The sequence below is a fragment of the Vigna umbellata genome, chromosome 5 (assembly GCF_029865625.1).
Source record: "Vigna umbellata cultivar VRB3 chromosome 5, Vumbellata_1.0, whole genome shotgun sequence".
Taxonomy (NCBI): domain Eukaryota; kingdom Viridiplantae; phylum Streptophyta; class Magnoliopsida; order Fabales; family Fabaceae; genus Vigna; species Vigna umbellata.
This window is the reverse complement of record NC_142169.1, coordinates 69,825,084-69,848,033: the sequence shown is the minus strand read 5'-3', so window position 1 is coordinate 69,848,033 and position 22,950 is coordinate 69,825,084. Positions and strand designations below refer to the sequence as shown.

General features: G+C 38.9%; 4 protein-coding genes across 8 annotated transcripts; 2 read left to right on the top strand and 2 right to left on the bottom strand.

Annotated features, from left to right (window-relative positions):
• The first annotated feature begins 1,215 nt into the window (after window positions 1–1,215).
• Window positions 1,216–3,880, top strand: LOC124846544 (putative F-box protein At1g32420). Of its 5 annotated transcripts, none has more exons than XM_088115504.1 (2): window positions 1,216–2,393; window positions 3,641–3,880. In XM_088115504.1, exons 1-2 carry the CDS (start codon window positions 1,313–1,315, stop codon window positions 3,736–3,738), a joined length of 1,179 nt encoding a protein of 392 aa, XP_087971630.1. In that variant the 5' UTR covers window positions 1,216–1,312; the 3' UTR covers window positions 3,739–3,880. The 5 variants fall into 5 exon arrangements, with proteins under 5 accessions (XP_087971630.1, XP_087971631.1, XP_087971632.1 ...); XM_088115505.1 differs by having other exon boundaries at window positions 3,619–3,810; XM_088115506.1 differs by having other exon boundaries at window positions 3,636–3,799.
• LOC148198852 (uncharacterized) lies at window positions 2,512–4,295 on the bottom strand. Its single transcript, XM_088115507.1, has 3 exons — window positions 4,165–4,295; window positions 3,817–4,074; window positions 2,512–3,689 (listed from the first exon to the last, which is right to left on the bottom strand). Exons 1-3 carry the CDS (start codon window positions 4,210–4,212, stop codon window positions 3,642–3,644), a joined length of 354 nt encoding a protein of 117 aa, XP_087971633.1. The 5' UTR covers window positions 4,213–4,295; the 3' UTR covers window positions 2,512–3,641.
• A 991-nt stretch (window positions 4,296–5,286) lies between these two features.
• On the top strand, window positions 5,287–10,868 carry LOC124846542 (dihydropyrimidinase-like). The gene is made up of 13 exons (XM_047323818.2): window positions 5,287–5,536; window positions 5,694–5,831; window positions 5,951–6,002; window positions 6,453–6,722; window positions 6,843–7,054; window positions 7,387–7,507; window positions 8,981–9,068; window positions 9,162–9,240; window positions 9,443–9,530; window positions 9,636–9,676; window positions 9,783–9,835; window positions 9,988–10,144; window positions 10,435–10,868. The coding sequence occupies exons 1-13, from the start codon at window positions 5,447–5,449 to the stop codon at window positions 10,624–10,626; spliced, it is 1,581 nt and encodes a 526-aa protein (XP_047179774.1). The 5' UTR covers window positions 5,287–5,446; the 3' UTR covers window positions 10,627–10,868.
• Window positions 10,869–11,851: 983 nt separating this feature from the next.
• LOC124846543 (dicarboxylate transporter 2.1, chloroplastic-like) lies at window positions 11,852–15,217 on the bottom strand. Its single transcript, XM_047323819.2, has 4 exons — window positions 14,226–15,217; window positions 13,314–13,627; window positions 12,465–12,913; window positions 11,852–12,108 (listed from the first exon to the last, which is right to left on the bottom strand). Exons 1-4 carry the CDS (start codon window positions 15,048–15,050, stop codon window positions 11,993–11,995), a joined length of 1,704 nt encoding a protein of 567 aa, XP_047179775.1. The 5' UTR covers window positions 15,051–15,217; the 3' UTR covers window positions 11,852–11,992.
• Between the last annotated feature and the right edge of the window lie 7,733 nt (window positions 15,218–22,950).

Below are 22,950 nucleotides of genomic sequence, written 5' to 3'. Positions count from 1 at the left end.
GTTTCCCCGACTACCGCGCTACCATCTGAGGAAGATCGCGCTGTCATTGGTAACTTTGGCCTAATATAACAGTTTTGGATCACAACTGCAAAAGATGAAATCAACTATGGCATTGATGTTACATTCTCTGTAGAATTGACAGTTGGAATAAGCATAGAAAGTATCGTGATATGCATCAATGCAGCACCTATAGAAAACTGTTTGATTCGCACTTGTCATCATTACTGCTTGATGCTTCTGTGGATCAGCATTGTACCTTAAACCCATATCTCTAACACCCAACAAAATATTTCCTAGTCATCCAAAGTCTATTTATAAAATGACAAATAAATGGACGACGGATGTCAACATCCGTGTATACATCTATTGAGATCCGTTTGTCATTTAACGGATACGGATGTTGATATCCGTTTAATTTATATCTGTTTAAATATTAATGAAGGGCAAAAAAGGAATTGGGAGGTACAGGAAGTAAGGTGTGGTGGTGGAGGGAGTAACACCCTCAAACGATTTGCAAAGAATTGCAAACTCATTATGATATTTACCATTTCAACCTTAATGGTTTTTCACTTTTTTTTATTATGCATGGCGTGTGGTTTTATTCCTAAAGACACGGTGAACAATGGAGATTCTCTGCTCCATGCAATGATCTCGAATGTTATGGATGAGTATAATTTCATTAATTATATCTCATATTTTATTTTAACATCATTTATATCAATTACATTTTTTATAATTATTTTTATATTTAAAGATACAATGATATATTTTTATTTTTATCACTTAAAATAGTTTTTTTTTTTAATTTATCAAACTTATCATATCTTTTATAAAATTTTGTCTCATTTTTCTTTTCATAATTTTTCATCTAATTCAAACAAACAATTTCACTTTTAAATTTCTTTTTCCTCACGTTCACTCAAATCCATTTTTTTCAAAATGTAAAACAAAAATATATAATAAAAATAATAAACATATCCTAAATATTTTATTTTTATTGGAAAATGATACTTGAACAATCATTTTTGACAACATTTAGACACGCGCACACGTGTCAAAATCTGAGTGGTCCAGTTGGAAAAATTAAATGAAATGGACCACTCAGATTTTGACACGTGTACGCGTGTCTAAATGTTGTCAAAATAGTTGTTCAAGTGTCATTTTCCTTTTTTATTTATAAGAAGGGAATGAAAAAATTATTGTTTTAGGCCTTAGGTTGTGAAGTTAGACGTTGTAGAAAGTGCAGAAAACGAAAGAGAATCGAAAGCATGGAAATGGCGAGAGCATCGTTTTGAATTGGGGAAGGAGAAGAATGCAGAGATCTGAAATGGAGAAGGAGTTTCTGCCATTAGATGTTATGATAAACATTCTGAAGAGGGTTCCGGTGAAATCCCTAATCAGATTCAAATGCGTCTCAAAAGGGTGGTTAAAGATCTTAGAAAGAAGCCCTTTCTTCACCAAACAGCAGCTGGAACACTCCGCCGCCAACAACGCCCTTCTCCTCCTCCAACGCATCCATCGACAGCCGCGACCCGAACCCTTCTCCACCTGCATCATCGGACCCCACCACGACCTCATCCACGAATCCCATCTCTCCCACATCGTTTCCCCCACCGCCAAGATCCTCGCATCCTGCAACGGCCTCCTCTGCCTCCGCCACAACACCGCCCTCTCCATCCTCAACCCGGCCACCCGTCAAATCAGACAGGTTCCCATCGCAAACCTTTTGGCCTTCAACTACGTCGGATTCGGGTTCAGCCCCCTCGCCGACGATTACAAGATCGTCCGAATCTCCATGTGCGTCTTCGCCCCGGACGACCAGGTGGTCGTTCTCGACAACGTTAGGGTTGATCGGGTCGAGGTCTATTCGTTAGCCTCCGGCTCCTGGAGGGAAATCGACGCCGCCAAGTTACAACCTTTGTGTATCGTCTCTAGTTCCGTGGCCATCACTGGAACTATATTTTGGCTTGCCACCATGACTTCTGCTTCTAACACCGATTCTGAATTTGTGGTGTCATTTGACGTCGGCAGGGATTTGTTTACTTTGGTGAATGGCCCTCCGATTCCACATTCGCCCTCTCATCCCCACAACAACAACGTTCTTGCGGTTTGCAACGATAAACTTGCCATGTTTCGGCACTACATTGTTGGGGCCTTTGAGTCTTGTTCGTTTGATTTGTGGGTGTTGGAAGATTTTCATGGTCATTATGATAATAATACATGCGATGTTTCTGCGGAGAGTTGGGTGAAGATGTACAGTGTGGGGCCATTTTCGAGGATTGTGTATCCTTTAAGCCTTTGGGGAGATGAAATTGTGTGCCGGGAAGAGTTGTCTGGACAGGAGAACGATTTGAGAACAGTTGAAACTGTTTTGGCTCTCTTCAATCCTCTGAGTAAGCAACTCAAGAAACTCCCTTCTCATAGAGACGAGTTTTTCTATGTTCCCTTCACCTATTCTGAGAGTCTTGTTCCAGTTTCAAACCTTCTTCACCATTAACAGTAATGTACATCTTTCATTTCGGTCTTTCTTCCCATAGATTCTATCTCATACATACCATCATGATCATTTAATAAAGGGCAAATACAAAACAAAACTTAATATTTCACGAAAACTACAAATTTCATTTAAATTTTATTTGGGGAAGAAAAATTTATATTCTTACTCTCTTAAATACAACATAGTTTGAACTTTTTACATAGATAGCACAGTTTTACATTTTGTTTTTCCAAAATAATAATACAATGTAGCTTTTATCTTAAGAGATAGCATGTTTTTACTATAATTCGGTTTTCGAAGACCAAATCTAGAATATAGTTTCGACATATGTTTTTAACAGAAACATTAAAAACATGTTCAAAATTCATGAATCGAATTAAAAACTAACATAATAGTAATTCATAAGAAACATTGAATGCTTTGGATAGCTTTCTCCCCATGCATTCACAATGTATTGTTTAATTCATCAAATTCTTTGGCACCATGATAGATCAATTTCCTCTTTAACTCCTAATTAATGATTAAGAAATATGTAACACCTAATGAATAAGTATGTCCTGACAAAACAGATTCAAGAAACTCTTTCAAACAGAGAGAGACAGAGCATTTTAAACATTCAAACAAAATCCATTCCCATTTCCCTTCACACAAATCTTATTTACGCATCTTTATTTTGGAAGTAGCAATTTTATATATAACTTTTATTTATTTTATTATAATAATAAAAATATGTAAATTATGTCTTGTTTTTTTATCTGAAGTTTAGAATTATATCAAGATATAATTGATTACATTATAAAACAATATATTATATTTTCATAATGCATTATGTGTTATTTCTTTTGTAAATTTGTACTCTTATGTAAATTTAATAATTATCGGTCATGAATTTTTAATTTTTTCTCTTCTTTTACGTCTACAAATTAAAACAGACCATAAATTATTTTAAGGATCAGATGGTAAAACAGGAACATACAGCAAAACATTATAGGTTTATCTTTTGCTTTAATAAGATACTGTACAATACATAGCAGACTTAGAACGTTGATCATGTCACTATATTGAACTCATCTCATCTACATACAAACTTTACAACTCATAAATTTCATGTTCTTTAACAGCACATTATACTTCTCAGCGCAGATCATGGCTTAGTACAACAATTTATGCAGGCTAGCATACGACTTTTCCCCTGCATCACAAAAACCAACAATCTCATGTCAATGTTCTGCTGTTATTGAAAATCTCATCACAAAAATAAACACCAAAACGAGTGTAGCATTTGAAAATCCACATTTGAAAAAAGAAAATAGTTTCACCATGACTTCATGACGCTGACCATGACTATGTAAATGATGAAAATGAAAATGACGACGACGATGATGATGATGATGTCTAGAATTACTGCTACTGGAAAAGGCTTCTTCATTCTCAAGATTTATAGATTTAATTTGAGTTATATTAGTCTTTTGACGTTTTTTGGTTGCTCGAGCTTGGTTGAACACCATTGAATAGTCATAAGCTCCTTCATTTTGATCCCACCCTCCAAATTGAGGCACGGACATCACGGTTGTGTTCTGCATAACAATATTTCTTTGTTATTCTTTCATTTCTCTTGCATGCAAATTTGCAGAAACAAAACAGATGTTATGAACAAAAAGCTCTACCTTTTGTTCCATGGCGAGCGAGGGAGGGACCTGGAAAACTGAGCTCATACTTCTAAATACCTTTTCAAAATATAAGGTGAGGGTTTGAAGATGCTCTTATGCTAAAATTATCAACCTTCAAAAATCTCTGTCATTGGAGTAAAAGTAGGACAAATAAATATGCTTCTCCATCCACTGGTTACATATTTATGCAAATTACAACATTATTATTTCCAATTATTAAGGAATCAAATCATTATTTTCTATAAATGAAAAGCATTCAGTTTCTCCAATGAGTCATGATGATTATGTTAAAATAGTAAGATGTTTGTAATTGTATGATAAAAGATGAACTAACAGTTATAGGAAAAAATGTCAGGGTTTGGAATTATTCTAGTACAGGTTAATTGGAGAACTGATCTCTACATAAATAGTAATTTTAAAAATAATATGATAAAAAAATGACCCATGAAAAGTGGAAACGTTGAATCACAGTCATATATTTTGTTGTTTCAGTCCATGAAAAGGCAAGTAACTATTGTCACTTTGTATTTACTTTATTTATTTTTATTTCTGTGATGAAAGCTTAGTTTAGTAGGAATAAAAATTATTTTCTAGAGAACTCTTTTTCTATCAGTTTTATATACTTCTTCCTCTGTTTTTAATTTGTAAATTACACAATTTTTTTTTAAAATTATTAAATATCAACCTAGTAGATTAATGAGAACAATATTTTGGTACATAACATTTTCTCAAGTGTAACTCCAAAAATATAGTATGATATAAATGACTGAATCTCATTTGGGGTATCTTGTTTTCAATCAATTTTTATAATTGTTGAAAGAGGGAAATCATTAAAAAATAAATAAAATCTATTTAATAAAATTATATGGTTAGATTCTGAAAAGGTCAAAATTAAAATATTAATTATAGTAAAGTTTATTTTTTATTTTTCACCTTGGAACTTCACATTTATCTCTTATCGTGAGAATTTAAATCGCGTTTCCTAAAGATGAGAAAATAAGAGCCCATAACTGATCTAACATCTCATGTAAGCTAATTAATTCTATGAAGATGATGTTATCAAATACTAAAATGGAGATCGGAGTAGTTTTAATTAGAAACTTTTGGACCAACTTGAAGCTATATACGAAATGAAAGAGAATCGACGTGGCAACTGAGCAGTGACCCACGTTGTTGTTGGCTGAGACAGCGACGCAGCCGTTTTCTGAAATACAAATGAAGATGAGGTCGAAGGAATGGAGGAAGAAGCGTTTGATTCAACAGAGTAATCCCCATAGCCATGAGATTCACGTCTCAACTCCTTCGTCTCCTCTCTCTTACTCTGACCTTCTTCATCGCCCTTTCTTCTTCGATTTCACAATCTAACCAGGTCTCTCTTCTCTGTTGACTTTCACTCTTTTCGTTCTACATTTTTCAACGTTTACCAATTCAATTATTTGCGTAATTACTTCTTGGGTGTCTTTATTACTGTAGCACTGAACCGGTCGAGATTTTCGTTTTCGTTTTTTAATGATTCGTTGATTCAGTTTTGTGATGCTGGAGCTGGAGCTCCGTCATCGAAGCTCTTGATCAAGGGAGGTACCGTTGTCAATGCTCACCACCAACAGGTTGCGGATGTTTATATCGAAGATGGCATCATCGTTGCCATCAAACCCACTGTTACGGTATATTTTCTCATTCTACTTAACGTTTCTGCTTTTCTTTGTCGAGTGTTAAACCTCTACTAGCACCTTGTGTTTCTGTTATTTTCTGTTTTCCAATGTGTGATTGATTCCACTGGCAGGTTGGAGATGAGGTGACTGTGATAGATGCCACTGGCAAGTTTGTCATGCCCGGTTGGTCCTTAAACTTTCGATCTAAAACCTACACTATAATTCGCCCCTAGTGATTTAGTGTCTACACTAAGGTAAAGAAGTCAGCTCCTGCTAGAATGAATATGATAGATATGAAGGGTCTGTAGACATAAGTTCTGGGAAAGGTACAATACAATATGTCTAGCTAGTCTTCTTGCATCTACTTTAAAGTGTTGTATAAAACAATATTTTGGTCTTGAGTTCGGTACTTTATGCACTATTGGGTGGTGCTCGTGCTCATACCCTAGGAAGTTGGAATTCAATGCATGGTAGTTAGCTCTATTAAGTTAAGAACTTCCTCCCCTCTTTCCAATTGGTGGAATTCCTACTCATGCCCTTCACTTTTACTTTTATTACTACTATTACTGCTATTATTGCTGTTGTTATCTTATACCTGAGATTCCAGGAATGTATCTTTTTGTTAATTGGCAGGGGGAATTGACCCTCACACCCACCTAGAGTTTGAGTTTATGGATACGGTAACTGTTGATGACTTCTTCAGTGGTCAGGCTGCAGCATTAGCTGGTGGGACAACAATGCACATTGACTTTGTTATACCACATAAAGGAAGTTTAACTGCTGGTTTTGAAGCCTATGAAAAGAAAGCGAAGAAAGCTTGCATGGATTATGGTTTTCATATGGCTGTTACCAAATGGGATGAAACTGTGTCAAGAGAAATGGAACTCATGGTCAAGGAGAAAGGTCATAGTTCGTTTCCTCGTTGCATTTTGATATTTTGCCTGATTATGTGGTGGCAAAAACCCTTTGGTTAAGTGTTGAAGAATTTACTTCAAGTAGTGCATCTGTGGTTTGTAATTGTAGGTATCAACTCTTTTAAGTTTTTCTTGGCGTACAAAGGAGCTCTTATGATCAGTGATGAGCTTCTTCTGGAGGGATTTAAAAAGTGCAAGTCTCTTGGAGCCTTAGCTATGGTCCATGCAGAAAATGGAGATGCTGTGTACGAAGGTCAGAAAAAAATGATAGAACTTGGAATAACTGGTCCTGAGGGGCATGCTCTTTCAAGGCCTGCAGTGGTAAATCCTCATATTTGTTCTTTTATAACAGCATGGTAGAATGAAAATATTGGCATCTATGATTTCTTTTCATCTTCCTGGTCATCTTACCAACCTATTGCCTATGCTAAAATGATTTTCACTCTTCGTGTCTAAAATTTCCTTTTTCATCTTGGTATGCTTCCTGCATAGCACATGTACCTGAGCCATATTCACTGTTTTTAGCTTCGGTTATTAAAAGTTTGCTTGCTTGTATCATACTGACATGTTTCAATGTATAGTGCGATTCTTGTAATGTCTAAATATATGTCTTTGATATCCTTTCCTATTTTGACTTTGATATACCTATGTAGTTGGAAGGAGAGGCAACTGCTCGAGCTATTCGCTTAGCTGATTTTGTGAACACTCCTTTATATGTGGTTCATGTAATGAGCATTGATGCAATGGAAGAAATTGCCCGGGCCCGTAAATCAGGTTCTTAATTTTAATCCTAGTAAAGTCATGCAAAATTTCCATTAATCTGTTCCAGTCACAGTGCATGGTTCATTCAAGAGAAAGTAGACAATTAACAAGACAAACAAAAAAATCCTTTTGCAGAAAAACCATTAACTTTTTGAACAACGATGTTCTATTAGATTTAAAAATAATGCAAAAAATAGAATTGTACTTGAATTTACAAATAGCTTACCTGAGAACAGTTTATAATTCCACTTTCGTCCTACACTGTAATGTTGTACTTGCTTTGTTATGAAAGTAGAAACTAAGGGGACTAAAATTGCTTAAATTTAATGAGATTTTAAACTTGAAGTTGTTAGGCCATGCTAGAAAGAAGTTGCCTCCAGCAATCAGATGACTAATAGAAGTGGAACACTATTACTCTTCATGGTCTTTTTAAAATTGTATCATGTGGACTTGTTCTCTTTTCATGCCCCCTTGTGTTTTTCCTTTTCCATCTCTTCACGATGAACTAAAGCACCTTTAATGGCCGAAACTATTTTTTTTGTGGTCATGAAAATGGATCATGCTTTATCCTCACTTTCAAGTTTATATGAACTTCTTCACATTTATTTTGTTTTTACTTATCTTTCCGAACCTGAGTACACCAAACCAACACATTAAAAAAGTGAAATGGATTCTGGATCCCTTTATTTTAGTCTGTGATAGATTTGATACAGTTTACAAAAGAAGGAAAAAAGAAGGTAGTTAGTACATTTGCAATTACATAACTGTAATAGACTATCATAAATAGTCTTATTAGGAGGTGAGCAGGCAGTTTTGGAGTATTTTGTAAAGGGAGAAGTTAGGCGAGACAGGTCCTCTCGAAAGACCTTGAAAATTGTACATGGTTGTTCATGTTATTATCACATTGGTAGAATAGTGCTGTTTGGTTTCTTAATAAACATCCAAGAATATGTCTTGGAGTTCTCTTGTAAAGTCTGGGTACCTATAAGTCTGATTCATGTGCTTCAATTGTAGCTATTTTTATTTAAGTACATAAAGAGAGTCCAACATCCGTTATGTAAGAGTGCCTCAAAACTTAAACATCACGTTAAGCTTTCTATTCTAATATATGCAAGATTCATAACATTGCCACCTCTTTAAGAGTTTATGCTTAAAAGTGTTTGTAAAAAAAGATAGGTAGAAAAAAAAACATGGCCTCCATAAAAAATGCAGTTTTTTTGTTTTTTTGTCTGCTTGTACTTTTTTAAACAAAAAGACCCCTTATTGGTACATTTCAATCTAAGTTATTGAAGTCCTTCTCATTGACCAACTCTCAGTGCAAGCCCAATTGTATCACATTCAGTTTTCTATTCTTAGTGTGGGATTCGTAGCAGTGACTTTTTTATTTTTATTGATCACTGATTTTAGTGATTTACCTTTCTTGTTTGGTTGTTAAAAGTTTTTTCCACCGTCATTTTTGTTCCACTAACTGCTTTCATGCTGCAGGACAAAGGGTAATTGGAGAGCCTGTTGCCTCTGGGTTAGTCCTTGATGAATCTTGGCTTTGGCATCCTGACTTTGAGACTGCTGCAAAGTAAGTGCCTGTACTTGTTCCTCCGTTTTTTGTTGCATTCTTTTGTTGTTTTCAGTTTTAAGAACATAAGCTGTACTCGTTCTTGTGTTTCAGGTACGTGATGAGTCCCCCTATTAGAAAGCGAGGACATGATAAGGCCCTTCAAGCCGCCCTTTCAACAGGAATATTGCAGGTTTCACATTATGATTTAGGCTAAGGTTCACTAACCAGTAAAAGTTTGAATTTGAGAAAGTAATTAGGATAGTCTCAACCATGAAATGTACACTCTGAACTCTTCACTGTTTCAGAACTCTGTATTATCTAATACCTTGAGGTCGGTTAATTCTTTTCCTGGACTGATTATTTAACCAAGGGTACCTTTTACAACTTTGCAGCTGGTAGGCACTGATCATTGTGCCTTTAATTCCACCCAGAAAGCTCTTGGAATTGATGACTTCAGGAAAATCCCTAATGGTGTAAATGGTAATCAAACGATGGATGACCCTAGATATTTCTGGCCTAAAACATCCCAGTTGATTTTGTGATATTTCCTTAATGGTGTGCTTTGCAAAATGATATTTTTTGTAGGTATTGAAGAAAGGATGCATGTGGTATGGGATACCATGGTGGTAAGATAATAAATTATCAGCGTAGCCTTCCGTTTCTTTTTAGATTGGGATGAAATAGAGGAGAGGTTAACATTCTAACAAGAATTTATTGTTAAATATCTCACAGGAATCTGGTCAAATATCTGCCATGGACTATGTCCGGTTGACGAGCACTGAATGGTATATTTTCTGTTAATCAAAGTAAAAATTAGCATCAGTTCTTATACAACAAGGAGAATTCAGAGTATTTAGTTATTTTAATGAATGATATATTTTATTTAATGAAGATGCCAAAAGTCTAACTCTTTTTATTATTTCTGCAATCATTTTAGTGCTAGAATCTTCAATATATATCCAAGAAAAGGAGCTATTCTTCCAGGATCCGATGCAGATATTATCATCCTCAATCCAAATTCAAGCTTTGAGATAACTGCAAAGTCCCACCATTCCAGACTGGACACAAATGTCTTTGAAGGAAGCAGAGGAAAGGTACTCGTTTAACTATATTATCATCCATCAAAGAGGATTGGAATTTTTCAATTACTTGGTGACTGCAAGAGTACAACACAAATCTCCTTCTTTTGGTTTAATATGGATTTTTGATCCATATCTATTAAGTTCTTTCTCTATCCATCGACCTCTAGGCTGAGTCTCACTACAGTTCATGCCATGTTCTTTTTTCCTTGTCAGTGACCTACAGCTCCATTCAACATATATATAGTGCAATGATTGAAGCCGGATTTTGTAATATCAATATTAAAAAGTTCTTCTTTTTTCAGGGGAAAATTGAAGTGACTATTGCAGGAGGAAGAGTTGTCTGGGAAAATAATGAACTGAAGGTTGCTCCTGGAACTGGGAGATATATAAAAATGTCACCCTTTAGCTATCTGTTTGATGGAATTGACAGAAGGGATGATGCTTATCTAAAGTCCCTTCAAGCTCCAGTGAAGCGAGCCAAATCCAGCTCTTAAAGGTGTGGGACAAAGACATGTGTAATATTTTGATCTAGTTTTTTGCTCAAATAAAGTAAAATGTATACATGTAGCGGAAAGTTCCCATGTATATCACACTTCGTGTTACCCTTTCCACTCATGTAATGTACATTGCTTACTCTCTAAATCTGTTATAGAATAAGAGACAATAGTTTAAGAATAAGAACTGTAAAATATGTAACACTCAGATTAAGGTTTCTGCTGTTCAGATTTCTTTTGAACTTGTCTCATATTTAACAAGTCCTATATCCCTCGTGCTTTATTCACACATGCCTTTGGCTTGAAAATCAAGGAGCGCTATGGTACGTGCTCAGATTGAAGACTATTGCAGAATAAACAATTTTTAGAACACAAAAAGGTCAGGAAGTTCGTTTCTTTCATAGTCTTGATTAACAATATTCATACTCTAATTTATTTTTCTTCGCACCATTGATATTAGTTTTTCAAGTATCCATCAAATTTTGACCGAGTTGTGTATGAGAATAATATTCCATTGCTCATTACTTCCCAATACAGCAAAGGAATTAAAACACTTTACACTGATTATTTAACGACATATATGGACAACAAATTATAATCCAAAGTCAAATTTAACATTTTTACTTTCTAGTAACAAATATAATTTAATTTTAAGATTTTATGCATCTCTAATTATTCATTTAAATTACAATATTATTATATGTTTACATTTATTAAATAACACAATAAAGAAATTAATTTTTAAATATTTTCATTTTTGAACTTTATATTATAAAGAAAAGAAAACAAGTTAAAATTCCCATTCCACCGGGCATGGTAGCAGAGAAACCGATTCATTTTTCATTCCTAATAATATCTCTTGTTAAAGAAAAAATTTAGAGTTGTTATTTCAAAAGTGCAGTATGATTTTTTAGTTGATCCGGAACAAGGACACGCACCAAACCACGTTCGTTGGTGTAGCTGCAAAAAACAAACCACACAGCTGTGGCATGTGGAAGGCGTCTATTTCAACTCCTATTCAAATCAATCTTAATATTCTTTCCTTAACAAAGAATATCATTGAAAAAGGTAAATCCGGGAAACCGTGCTAAACCAAAACTCCACAGAAGAAGATCATGCAGTGTCAAATCTTTTAGGTTCCTTGAAAAACCTTTATAAGTATTTATGTTACTAATGAGTGTATATAAACTAAAGAAAGAAAGGCTAACAATAATATTGAAACTAGTAACGCAAAAAGCAGAAAGAAAATTTTCATGTATGACTCAGCTCATCTGTCCTCAATGGAAGGACCTTTTCTTTCGGCCGGGAAAAAGAAAGGCCAACTGAAACCGGGAAATGTGCTATTTACTTACATGGAAATGAAAAATCAGTACAAGCCCAAAAATTTCCACCACAAAGAACCAACACCTCCCCAGATGATACCATTAATGACAGCCATGATGAACCCCATTTTGAAGATATCCGGAAGGTCTACATAACCAGCTGTTGAAACAAAAAGAATTGTAATCAGTCATATCAGCCACCATGCTAAGCTTCAACATAACAAATAAGCCTTTTGGTCACCAATTGCAACTAGAATCAGCAGAACAAGAATAAAAATATTCACCTACAATGTTTCCTTTAGAAGGTTTTCAAAAATTACAGTAATTTTTCTTTTCAACCATTACACCATTGAACAAACAGCAGTCTCAAGATTGAGAAGACAGAAATAAAGTGTTTGAACAACCAAACTTGTAAGTATTCTGAGAGAAGGGTACTGAATAAACACATGCCAAAGCTAAGCAGGAAAGAACAATAGAAAAAGCAGAAATTAGATGACATTATAGAGGGAGACAAACCTCCATAGTATACAGCAGCCTGGCCACTACTATAGTGTGTTATTGCACCAAAAAGATTTGTATTGTAACCTAAAGCAAGTGCTGCCAGAATGCCAGGAACACCGGCTGCCCTATGCATGGCAAGAAAAGCAGAGTATAAAGCCCCCACATGTCCAGTCTGACTAGCGAAAAGGTAGTGGATGAAGAAATAAGCTGCCTGAAGAACAGCTAGTGCGGCTGGCCAGCTCAAAGAGAACGACCGAAGGTTGTTGGCCACACAGTCAGACATCCAGTTCACAATTCCAAGGTTTGTCAACTGGCTTGCCATACCGACCAAAATGGCAAACCAAGCTAAGGTATCCCATGCCGATTTCTCATCCAAGCAGTCATTCCAGTTAAGAACTCCTGTTAGGAGAAGTATTGATAAACCGATCATTGCAGCTACAGTACTTGCTATGCCAATAGTGTCTCTGCAGGACCAAAAATACATGGATGGTACAGAATTCAACGATGAGAAATTGTGAGAAAAACAACAATTTGTATTGCTACACAGACAGGTATAACTAGTGGACTATTGGATAGTCATTAACAGAAGGTGTAATACTCGTAAGCATAGTTGAGTTTGTGAGAAAACTCACATTATTATCATAAGTTCTTATGTTATGCATACAAAATAATTCCTAAGATTGCATCCATAATAAGCCAGAGAGTATAAACTTGGTGACCAGAACATTGACGAAAATTAGAAAGTACTAATTAAAAAAACTGGTTATCCACCCAAGAGGTCAACAAACTTAAGAAATCTGTTAAAAAAGATGCATCCATACACATACATAGATGTGTAGAAATAATAGTAGGCAGGTGACATACCCAAAGATCCACAAAGACACTGCAAGAAGCATTGTGACAACCATAATCCATTCATTTTTTGTGACAGGGCCCATACTTTCCAGTTTCTTGGCAGCCAGGGCAGGAGCCTCTGGAGTGTCCTTGATTTCGGGGGGATAGAGCTTGTACAAAATCAATGGTGTGAGAAGAAGACAAACAAGTGCGGGTAAACTAGCTGCCTTAAACCAAGTGACCCAAGGGTTTGGAACTATCACCCCAAGCTCCTCTGCTAATTTGATACACAGCAGATTTTGAGCTGCAGCAGTTAGGAAAAGAGCACTAGAGTTACCAGCAGACTGTCATAGGTCAAAGAGGCAATGCACAAGTCACTTTATCATCACATGATAACAATTTGTAAGAAGAGACAGGACACATAAAGAAAATTCAGTAACATCAGAATAAACGCAGACAAGTTGCTTCACAATTTGAAAACACCCTGCAAATCTTATAAAATCTGTGTCTAGTGATTTTTCTCGCATAAATTTCCAGATATTCTGCAGACCGCAAGCAATCAAATATCCGAATTTTTCTGTCACACTAGTATACCAATCTAGCAAAATCAATCAGGCATTAGGTGAAAACAAATCCTCCTACCTCTCCTTGCATGTCTTTTTCCTTCGATATATTATAGTGTTTTAATAGGTATACACTGTTCTTGTAATAAATTAACACTACCAATCAATTAGAAATCATGTTTGCCGTAACTTTTGAAATAATCATTATCAAAGTCAATTGACTTATCATTCACGATATTTTTTAAATGAACGACTGTGTAAAAACATTTCACACTCTTCCATGCATTATTTTTTTCGTGTATACTAGCTTTGGGACCAGAATGTCAGGCGTAATTATAATTATACATAAGATAGAACGTGCAAAAGAGAAAAGGAAAACCTGAAATTGGTTCTGAACGAGGTAAGCCCCGAGTTTCTTAGCCGAGGGAGAGTCGGGTTCACTGCCAGCGGAGAGTGAGAGTGACTTGATAATGGGCAAGAAAACCCCACCAGCCCTGGCGGTGGTGCTAGGCATTGCAGGAGCAATCAGAACTTCACTGAAAGTGAGCCCATAAGAGAGGCCCAGAGTGCTCTTTCCCATCCACTTTACGAAGTAGGTGGCAATCCTATCTCCGAGTCCGGTCTTCACGAATCCACGAGCAAAGAAGAAGGAAATGACAATGAGCCAGATCACCTCATTGGTGAAGGCGCCGAAGGCTGCTGAGAAAGTGAGAGTCTTGGTGACGACGGTTGCCGTGAGGCCCAGAAAGGCCCATGCACCGACGGGGAGCGGGCTGAGAACGAGGCCCGCGATGGTGGAGAGGAAAATGGAGAGGAGTTGCCAGGCCTCGGGGGTGACTTCCACCGGTTTGGGGACGAAGAAGCGAACAATGAGGCCTATGCCTACGGAGATCACAAAAGGCAAGGGCTTTGCACCCTGAAGAGGTGTCGGTGTTGGTGATGAGGACTTTGAAGGTGGAGGAGGCGATGAAGAAGCTTGAATTGGGTAATGGGGTTTCGAAAAGGGGTTGAATTTAAAGGCTTTGGGTTTGGAAGGGAAGGAGAAGGGTTGGGAGATGATGATGGGTGATCGGAGAGCTGACGGAGTGGCGTGAGAGAATTGGGATCTGGAGATGACGGAGCGAGGACGATGACGGAGTTGGGAGAAGCGAGAGAAGGAGGTTGAGGTTGATGGTGAGAGAGAATGCAGAGCAAAGCTCTCCATTGGAATGAACGAGTGATGCTGCTAACGCTTCCTTTGGTCCTGAACTTTTGTTTCTGTGGTTTTGTTTGTGGTTCGCGTAAAGAGATTTAGTTCGGTATTTACAATGATGTGTGAGAAGAAACCAATGTTCTATGTGAGGTGGGAAATCGTAGGACACTTGCTAACCTCTTTTCCTATGATGCTCTGTTTTTTCTTCACTTTCTTTTATCTTTTTATACTCCACTTGTATTTTCTCCACTTTCTTCTCTTCTCCTTTGCCCTATCGTTTTCTGCCATTTTATTACAGACAAACCAATGGAATCACTTTCCTATTCTTTTCCCCCTCTCATTTTTTCAACCTGAAAATGGCAAACTATCAATTTCATCAGATTTTGGAATCCATTTTCCTTCGAATTCTAACTTCCAAAAGAATTTTAAATTTATAATCAGTTTTAAGTTTCTACGACATTAGTTTCTAAGATCGTTAAAGTGTTGTAAATTTATGGTTATATGATAGTGAGACTATGAGACATTGATTATAATAGCGTACTAGGTGTTGGCGACAGTAACACTATTCATCATTGTAGTTAATGGGGACAATAATAAAAACAATACTACTAAAGATGTAACGTCCCGGCAACTCACAGGGACCGTTGACTGCCCCCACAGACCACCACCAGGCTTTCCAGTGTGCTTTGTCCTCACTCGCACACTTTCCGGGAAAACTTCCCAGAAGGTCACCCATCCCAGAATTATTCCAGGCTAAGCACGCTTAACCATGGAGTTCTTATGAGTCAGGCTACCGAAAAGTAAATGCATTTTGGTGATATGAGTAGTCAAATCAATTCCTTTAAGCTATCCTTCAACCGTATAGTCCCATACCTACACAGTCTCCAGATCCCTCTCATTCCGGTGTATGTTCGATTCATTCATGTACCCCTTCCACCGGAAGCCTTGCCAGGAGCCGCTCATTGTCTGTGCCCCCTGCACCATGCTCCCCGCACCGGCGTCACTCCCCGCCCTCGTCAGTGCCCGGGTGTCACATGCCCACCAACTTCCGCTTGGTTCGTCCTCGAACCACACCGTACTGGGAGAGGCTAGGCTCTGATACCATCTGTAACGTCCCGGCAACTCACAGGGACCAGTCGACTGCCCCCACAGATCACCACCAGGCTTTCCAGTGTGCTTTGTCCTCACTCGCACACTTTCCGGGAAAACTTCCCAGAAGGTCACCCATCCCAGAATTACTCCAGGCTAAGCACGCTTAACCATGGAGTTCTTATGAGTCAGGCTACCGAAAAGTAAATGCATTTTGGTGATATGAGTAGTCAAATCAATTCCTTTAAGCTATCCTTCAACCGTATAGTCCCATACCTACACAGTCTCCAGATCCCTCTCATTCCGGTGTATGTTCGATTCATATGTACCCCTTCCACCGGGAGCCTTGCCAGGAGCCGCTCATTGTCTGTGCCCCCTGCACCATGCTCCCCGCACCGGCGTCACTCCCCGCCCTCGTCAGTGCCCGGGTGTCACATGTAAATGTGACATCCCAAAATATATAACAAAGTATATACGTAGAATGCATCAATTATAATAATAGAAACAGTTAGGAGTACGCAATAGATGGAATTAGGAGTACAGTTATCCAAGTCTGACTGGAAAACTTTAAAATATAAGTACAAGCTCATAATTCTCCAAAATACAGATCATGCTAAAATGAAGGCTAGAAGTTTTTCAAAATAAAAAGCTATTGAACATCATAGCTAGAAGAAATCCTAAGCACTAGGAGCTGGGTCTTCCTCATTCTCCAACGCTTGCTCCAAGGGTACATCATCACCTACTGCTCACATCCAAAGGATTGGATGATCATCGCAAGAGGGAAATCAAACACATGCAACACACACAAATGCAAGGGTGAGCTAGATCTCAAACAATCATACAATTCATTTTCAACCAATCTAGCATTTACCAGAATATCCATACACATAAGTCATCATAAACATAAGCATTTATTTAATAACACTCATCAAGACAAGTATCCTATCATGTTAAGACTCTAGACACGTCCGGACATAGAATGTATGTAGAGCTGGGGCGGGTTGTGCACTTGTGATGGCCTCTACTGCTTTGCAAAGCCATTGCCGAGGGGTTCCACCCGACCATACACAAGGCTAATCCGTTACCGCGGAATAGACCTCCAGTGATAGCGTCTACCCTAGGACCTCCCACTACTCCCACCACACGCGTCGATCCTCTCTAAGTGAGAATGAAAGACCGTTGGAGTGTTAGGGATAACCCCCCATATGGAAGCCTCTTACATTCATTCAATACACTAACTGATCTCACCGAGAGATCTAAATTTCCGATTTAATCCGACCATTTTAAATCTCATAATATTCCTTTTGAATCAACAATGTACATCATAAACCACTTATAATCATACACTTTCAACCAATCTGGATCACATGAAGATGCATTCATAAATTGTAACCGAAATATTTAATTAACAAAGCTTACTGGAATGAGAGAAAGCACAAAAGAAAATATCACTGGACGAACACTGTTTGGACGAGCGTCCAAAAGCCCTTGGGCGGACACTGTTTGGACGAACGTCCTAACACCATTGGACGAACTACTTGGACGAGCGCCCAAAAGTCCTTGGACGGACCCTGTTTGGACGAACGTCCTAACCGCTTGGACGAACTGCTTGGACGAGCGCCCAAAAGTCCTTGGACGGACCCTGTTGGACGAACGTCCTAACATCTTGGACGATCCCTATTTGGACGAACGCCAAAAGCACTTGGACGAACCCAATTTGGACGAACGCTGTTATAACTAGGACGAACGCTTCAATATCAAGCCTCATCATGACCGAACGCTAACTGATTACTAACACCGGCTCAAGGACGAACGCTAATCCCCCAACATTTGACCGAACGTCCCCAGACAAGGACGAACGCTAATCACACCAACCTTTGACCGAACGTCCCCAGACAAGGACGAACGCTAATCACACCAACCTTTGACCGAACGTCCCCAGACAAGGACGAACGCTAATCACTAACACATTCCCATGGACGAACGCTATTACTATCATCTCCTAAGACCGAACGTTCATCCAACCAACATTTGACCGAACGTCACTCAGCACATGCATGGCCGAGCGTTCAGCTCCGCCATGGACGAACGCTCAGTTTGCGCGTTCTGCAGAATTTAATTCTGCAGAATTCTCAGAACTCTGCAGAATGGTAACAGAACCTCCCTTAACCATTTCTAACCACTTTTCCCAACTTCTTAGACTCTTAATTCTCATTTTAGACTTAATTAAACTTATCCAAATGATTCTAAACATTTCTACCACCATTTTTAAGTGATTAAAGTTCACTTTCAGCATCCAAAACACTAATTTCAACAACTTAGGGACCCAAATTCGATTCCACTACTTGGAACCTGTTTTCAACTACTGTTATGCTTCTAACAAGTCACAATGGACTTGTCTAGGCTGCCCAAACAGTCCAGGAACACTGCAGCCTTCATTTACTCAAAATCCCTACCTCACTTCCTCTAAAATGACCAAAAAGTGACCCTAAGACACTTGATTTTCCTTCCTATCAACACCATAACAAATTTTACACACCAAAACAGTTCCAACATACATAATTCATCACTCAAAATCATCCCAAACAGTTCACATCCATCAATCACCACATTCACGTAGCACTCACACTTTCATACATGCATTTCAAGTTAGCAAAATTCAAAATTATGCTTCCAACAACATACCAATTTGAAAATCATTATGTAATCACGTCATACAGTAAAATCAAAAAGAGAACTAGCTCCCCTTACCTCTAGTGTAGACAACCAAGCTCAAGTAGAAACCCTAGACCACTTGCTTGCACTTTCAAAAGGTTAGAATCACCTATAAATCATCAATTGATGATAGAAAACGAATCTTAGCACCAAATAGAAGCTAGATTATGGAAGAAAACGAAATGGGTTGCATGCACCAAGTTCAATCACATGCTTACAACCCTAGGGCACATGAGAAAGGGGGTTTTCTTACCGGTTCAGATTTGGGAAAATTGACCGACTAAGAGCAACACCCGCTACTTTGTGATCGTTGGGGCAGCACCTAATCAAGATTTTAATGGTTCAGTGTGAAGGATGGAAAGGGAGAAGATGTAGGAGGAGGAGAGAGCTTGCTGGAAGGGGAATGGTTTCTCAGACAAGAGGAATGAGTTAAAACCCACTGTTTCCAAACTAATGTAATTTTATTTTAAAGTACTCAACCTCTCATCCTTTGCCACTTGTCATCCCCTTTTTGCTGACTCAAATCCAAGTCCTTACATTCTCCCCAACAACAAGAATTTTCGTCCTCGAAAATTAGGACTTACCAGAAAACAAGTGAGGATATGACTTCTTCATCTCTTCCTCTTTCTCCCAGGTAGAATCGCCGGTTCTACTGTCCCAAATGACTTTGATCAGTCTGGTAGCTTTCCCATCTGGTCGTTTGGATAGCCTCTCATCTACTTTGACCGGTTGCATCTCTATAGAGAGATCTTCCTTGACTCGTACAGTGTCAGCTTCCAACACATGAGAAGGGTCGGGGACATACTTCCGAAGCTGAGAAACATGAAAGACTGGATGGAGATTAGCTAGCTGGGGCGGCATAGCTATCTCATATGCGACTGGTCCGATGCGTCTAGTAATCTGATATGGCCCAAGGTATCTGGGAGAAAGCTTCTTAGCACGGATAGCCCTCCCTACTCCAGTAGTAGGTGTCACACGAATAAACACATGGTCATCGGCCTCGAACTCCAAAGGCCTGCGTCTCCTGTCAGCATATGATTTCTGCCTACTCTGTGAGGCTCTCATTCTCTCTTGAATTACTCTCACTTTCTCAGTCGTTTGTTGCACTATTTCTGGCCCAGCCAACACAAACTCCCCATCCTGGAACCAGCATAAAGGTGTCCTGCAGCGCCTCCCATACAGAGCTTCGAACGGTGCCATTCCAATACTGGTTTGAAAGCTGTTATTATATGTGAACTCCACCAATGGTAGCACTTCATCCCAGACTCCCAGATGATCAAGTACACACGTCCTAAGCAAATCCTCCAATGACTGTATAGTCCGTTCTGACTGACCATCAGTCTGAGGATGGTAAGCAGAACTCATCTGGAGTTTACTGCCCATCTCATTCTGTAAAGTCTGCCAGAAACGCGAAGTGAAGCGGGGGTCTCTGTCCGATATGATGCTGGAAGGCACACCATGCAATCTAACTATTTCCTTGATGTACAACTGAGCTAACTTCTGCATAGACATCTTCAAATTAATTGCTAAGAAGTGGGCACTCTTGGTCAATCTATCAACTATTACCCAGATGGCATCATGCTTTCTGACAGTGTGTGGCAAATGGGTTACGAAATCCATGGCAATGCTGTCCCATTTCCACTCAGGAACCTCAGGTTGTTGTAACATACCACCTGGCCTCTGGTGTTCTATCTTAGCCTTCTGACAGGTAAGGCAAGAGGAAACAAATTTAGCTATATCACTTTTCATTCCTGACCACCAAAATGACTCCTTGAGGTCCTGGTACATTTTAGTCATGCCGGGATGCATGCTAAAACGACTGCGATGTCCTTCTTCTAAAATCACTCTTTTCAGCTCTCCATCATTTGGTATACATGTTCTTCCTCTGAATCGTAGAAGACCGTCTGTCCCAGTGTTAAAATCTTTTCCTTGTTCTTTACCAATTAAAGCCCTTGACTTCTGAAGCTCGGGGTCTACTAGTTGTCCCTCCTTAATTCTTTCAAAGATACTACTTGATATAACCAATTTGCAACATCTAATGCCATCAGGTTCAAATTCTACATCCAGCTTTAAATCACTGAAGCTCTCAACTAGCTCCAACTCTTTAACCATCAATGCAGAAACATGTACTGACTTTCTGCTTAAGGCATCAGCAACTACATTTGCCTTCCCGGGATGATAAAGAAGGTCAAAATCGTAATCCTTCAAGAATTCCATCCACCTTCTCTGTCTCATATTAAGCTCCTTCTGATCAAAGAGATACTTCAGGCTCTTGTGATCACTGAACACCTGAAATTGAGCTCCATACAAATAATGTCTCCATATCTTGAGAGCAAACACCACTGCAGCTAATTCCAGGTCATGTGTAGGGTAGTTTCTCTCATGAATCTTTAGTTGTCTTGAGGCATATGCAACAACTCTTCTTTCTTGCATCAAGACACATCCTAATCCCTGATAGGAAGCATCACAGAAAACCTCAAAAGGTTTACCTGTGTCAGGAATGGCCAATACTGGAGCGCTAGTCAATCTCTGCTTCAACTCCTGAAAGCTAGCCTCACAACGGTCTGTCCATGCAAATGGAGTGTCTTTCCTAGTTAGCTGTGTCAAAGGGGCTACAATCTTAGAGAAATCTTCAATGAAGCGACGGTAGTAGCCTGCTAACCCAACAAAGCTTCTGACCTCAGTGACTGACTTTGGTCTTTCCCATTGCAACACGGCTTGAACCTTGGCCGGATCTACAGAAATCCCATCAGCTGATATAATATGACCAAGGAACTGCACTTCTCTCATCCAGAACTCACATTTTGAGAGCTTGGCATACAACTTTCTTTCTCTCAATATCCTCAGCACTGTTCTAAGATGATCGGCGTGTTCTTCTTCACTCTTAGAATATATTAGAATGTCATCTATGAAGACGACAACGAATTTATCTAGGAAAGGTCGAAAAATCCTATTCATGTAATCCATGAATATGGCAGGGGCATTAGTCACACCAAAGGGCATGACCACATACTCGTAATGGCCATATCTGGATCTAAAGGCTGTCTTCTGAACATCATCAGCCTTAACTAATATTTGGTGATAGCCGGACCGTAGATCAATCTTGGAAAACACAACTGCCCCATGTAGCTGGTCCATCAGATCATCAATTCTAGGCAAAGGGTACTTATTCTTGATGGTTAATTTGTTAAGTTGCCTGTAATCCACACACAATCTCGAACTGCCATCCTTCTTCTTTACCAGTAATACCGGCGCACCCCAAGGAGAAACACTAGGCCGGATGAACTGTTTCTCCAACAACTCTTCAATCTGCTTTTTCAATTCGGCCAATTCGGCTGGCGCCATGCGATATGGGGCTATAGAGATAGGCCCTGCTCCAGATACAAGGTCTATAGAAAACTCTACCTCTCTTGGAGGAGGTAAGCCAGGAATCTCCTCAGGAAACACATCAAGAAATTCACTGACTACCGAGAGGTCTACGTCAGCATCTCCTTGCTTTACTTCCATGTGTGATAGTATCAGGAAACAACATGCACCTTCTATTAGGTCTTGCCTCAACACACCAAGAGTCAGAGGTGTGTAATCCTCCTCATTGGGAAATACTAGCTTCTTCTCTCCACAATCAATGAGAATACGATTGACAGACAGCCAATCCATCCCTAGGATGACATCCAAACCCTGCAAAGGCAAACATATCAAGTTTACCTTGTACTGACGCCCCTCAACCACTACTGAACATCTAACACAAACTGTAGATGTCTTCACTATCCCAGAAGTAGGAGTAGATACAGTCAAGTCATACTGTAGCTCTCTCACTGGTAACCCCAACTCTCTAGCACAAGTCTCAGACACAAATGAGTGTGTCGCTCCAGAGTCAAACAACACCATGCAAGATCTACCACCCAATACACATGTACCGAAAATCAAATCACCTGAGCTAGCTGCTTCTGTCCCTGTCAGTGCATAAACACGTCCAGTGGCCTGAGGTCTGATGCCACCTCTGTGCTGAGATCTCCCTGCATGCTGTGGCTGGGAAGTAGCTCTCCTTCCCATAGGGCAATCACGCTCATAGTGGCCCTCCTTGTGGCATCGGTTGCACCTCCGAAAA

What these genes read in the sequence shown, in the direction of transcription:
- LOC124846544 (XM_088115503.1), top strand. Translation starts at nt 1,313, where the DNA reads ATGCAGAGATCTGAAATGGAGAAGGAGTTTCTGCCATTAGATGTTATG.
- LOC148198852 (XM_088115507.1), bottom strand. Translation starts at nt 4,212, where the DNA reads ATGAGCTCAGTTTTCCAGGTCCCTCCCTCGCTCGCCATGGAACAAAAG. An exon ending in CGCTCGCCATGGAACAAAAG is followed by an intron (nt 4,075 to 4,164) that starts GTAGAGCTTTTT and finishes ATTGTTATGCAG; the next exon opens with AACACAACCGTGATGTCCGT. An exon ending in GTCAGCGTCATGAAGTCATG is followed by an intron (nt 3,690 to 3,816) that starts GTGAAACTATTT and finishes TTTGTGATGCAG; the next exon opens with GGGAAAAGTCGTATGCTAGC.
- LOC124846542 (XM_047323818.2), top strand. Translation starts at nt 5,447, where the DNA reads ATGAGATTCACGTCTCAACTCCTTCGTCTCCTCTCTCTTACTCTGACC. An exon ending in TGCCCGGGCCCGTAAATCAG is followed by an intron (nt 7,508 to 8,980) that starts GTTCTTAATTTT and finishes TTCATGCTGCAG; the next exon opens with GACAAAGGGTAATTGGAGAG. An exon ending in GACTTTGAGACTGCTGCAAA is followed by an intron (nt 9,069 to 9,161) that starts GTAAGTGCCTGT and finishes CTTGTGTTTCAG; the next exon opens with GTACGTGATGAGTCCCCCTA.
- LOC124846543 (XM_047323819.2), bottom strand. Translation starts at nt 15,050, where the DNA reads ATGGAGAGCTTTGCTCTGCATTCTCTCTCACCATCAACCTCAACCTCC. An exon ending in TCGTTCAGAACCAATTTCAG is followed by an intron (nt 13,628 to 14,225) that starts GTTTTCCTTTTC and finishes GACCTATGACAG; the next exon opens with TCTGCTGGTAACTCTAGTGC. An exon ending in GTGTCTTTGTGGATCTTTGG is followed by an intron (nt 12,914 to 13,313) that starts GTATGTCACCTG and finishes TTGGTCCTGCAG; the next exon opens with AGACACTATTGGCATAGCAA.